This window comes from Buceros rhinoceros, unplaced genomic scaffold (assembly GCF_000710305.1).
Source record: "Buceros rhinoceros silvestris isolate BGI_N320 unplaced genomic scaffold, ASM71030v1 scaffold3766, whole genome shotgun sequence".
Lineage (NCBI taxonomy): Eukaryota > Metazoa > Chordata > Aves > Bucerotiformes > Bucerotidae > Buceros > Buceros rhinoceros.
Window position 1 is genome coordinate 14167 of NW_010417936.1, and position 2219 is coordinate 16385.

At 57.1% G+C, this 2219-nt stretch overlaps 1 protein-coding gene across 1 annotated transcript; it reads right to left on the reverse strand.

The window, feature by feature from the left end:
* Positions 1-98: 98 nt before the first annotated feature.
* Positions 99-1362, reverse strand: LMX1A (LIM homeobox transcription factor 1, alpha; the record flags this gene model as incomplete). Its single annotated transcript, XM_010138334.1, has 5 exons — positions 99-259; positions 493-663; positions 799-868; positions 963-1040; positions 1193-1362. Coding segments are annotated over 5 exons (650 nt in total), but the record flags the coding sequence as incomplete, so codon positions are not given.
* Between the last annotated feature and the right edge of the window lie 857 nt (positions 1363-2219).

Below are 2219 nucleotides of genomic sequence, written 5' to 3' on the forward strand. Positions count from 1 at the left end.
CGTCGCTTCCCCCCCCCTCCCAACCCCGGGGGCTGGGCCGCCCCTCCTGGGGCAGCACGGCGGCATCGGCTGCCCCATGCTTGGGGACCATGCCACGCTCAGGATGTGAAATAGGAGTTCTGCATGGAGTAGAGGTGGTCAATGGGGTTCCCCACTCGTGCCTGGAGCGGCCCCGCGTCCGCCGTGGAGAGGATGCAGTCGCCCAGGTTGCTCAGTGAGGTATCATCGCTATCCAGGTCATGGAAGAGGGGCTCGGCACCTTGGGAATTAGGGAAGGAGCAGAAGGACTTCAGAGCCTGCTTGATCCTCCAGCACCTTGACCGTGCCCAGCATCCCCAGCTTTTGCAGTGCAAGGAGTTAGGGGTGAGGGGCTGCCCAGATCTTCCCAGAAATTGCTGCATCCCCCAAGCATGCCCCCCCCACACAGTCCCCCACCACAGCCCAACATCTCTTCAAAGGAGAGGAGGCAGGAGGCAAACCCCAGAGCCTTACCGTACGGGTGCATGTGGTCTCCGGGCATCTGCGGTGGGGTGAGTCCTTGCCGGAAGGTGTCAGAGCTGTAGATGCTTTGTTCCATGCCCAGCAGCTGCTGGGGTGGCGGCAGAGTGGTGTAGGGGTTCAGCATCCCCTCCAGCGCCGCGTTGCCACTGCCATTCGTCTGGGCTGGAAGATAAGAGCAAGTCGTCGGTGCAGTTGCAATGCTGCTTTTGGGGGGATGCAGCTCCCTTGGGAAGCCTGGAGAGTGCTGAAAAATAGGGAGGCCATGAGCATGGGGAGAACTGGGTGTGCAGGGGGTACCTGAGCTCAGCCGCTGTGTGTTTTGCTGATCCTGCTGTTGCTGTTGCTGCCTCCTGGCGAGCTTCTTCATCTGGGTGAGAAGAGGGGGGAAAACCCAGGGTGAAATCATCCCCTGGCCAAAGCAAGGAGAGAGGGGAGCCCCAGGACCAGCTCCTCATACCTACCTTTGCTCGCTGGTTCTGGAACCAGACCTGCACCACACGGACACTCAGCCCCGTCTCAGCTGCCAACGTCTCCCGCACCTTGGGGAGAGGAATAACAGTGGCATCTCAGCCTACTCAGCTTTTCAGGGGGACTTCAGAAGAGGACAGAGCAGCTGGAGCAAGTCCTTGCCCAGCATCCAGGACAACCCTGGGGGCTGGAGGTGGCTGAGCATGGGCCCTTCTCTCCATACCTTTCTGCAGGGCTTGGAGGAAACTTCAAATGATGCTTTGAATGCTCTCCGCTGCTGTGTGGTCAGGATCGTCCGGGGTCTCTTGGGCCGCTTGTGATCCTTCCCATCCTCAGTACCCTTCCCCGAGGCTTGGCCCATTTTGCAGATGCTGTCTTCATCATCACTTTTACCTAAGGGGGAAAAAAAACCCAGGTCCTTTACAGACAACGGGCAGCACACATTGTTTTCCAGCATGTCCAAAATAACCTGGGGGCCTTAAAACAAGCTGATGTTCATGGATCTTGTTGTGAATATGTGTGAGGAGCTGAGGTTTGGGTCCCAGCTGGTGACCAGGCATCTGGTCCCTTCACCCAGACAGCCCAGGCTGGGGGAGGACAGGGTGCAGAGATGCTCAGAAAGGGCAGCACATTAGCCAAGACCTCACAAACTCCTCCTGATTTGCCCTACCATGGAGGTCAGCTCCATTTAGAACACAGATTTTCAGTCATGAATATAAAGGGGCATCTTTTCACCCATACTTCCCCCCTTCCTTGGGGTTTTAAATCTCCCTGGACAGAAACCCAGGCTGCTTCAAGCTTCACCCCTTGGGTACTCGCTGCAGTGTGCTGATCCATTCCATTCCCAGGCACTGGTGTGTTCATATCTGTGGCCCTCCACTGCCTTCAGGCAGGAGCTGCTCCAGGAAAGCAGGCAGCACTGCCCGGCCTCTTACCAGCCCTCCTCATTTGCTGCATCGCCACATGTCAACGACCTCGCTTGTTCAACCACTGTGGAAGGGTCATAATGGAGATTTGAGAGCACAAGTCCTTCCCTCTCATGAGCCATAAATCACTTACAGCCTGTTCCAGAAAGCTCCTCCACCATCCTTTGGGAATTGGTAACAGAGCTCAGGTTTGATGCAGCTGCAGGTTGCAAGGCTGTGCTTGGCCCAAGTCCCATCTCCAGGCTGCCATGTCTCCGAGAGATAGGGAGGGATGCACCAGGGGTGTGTGAACCTGGCTCAGAGTAATTCATGTCAGGTCGAAGC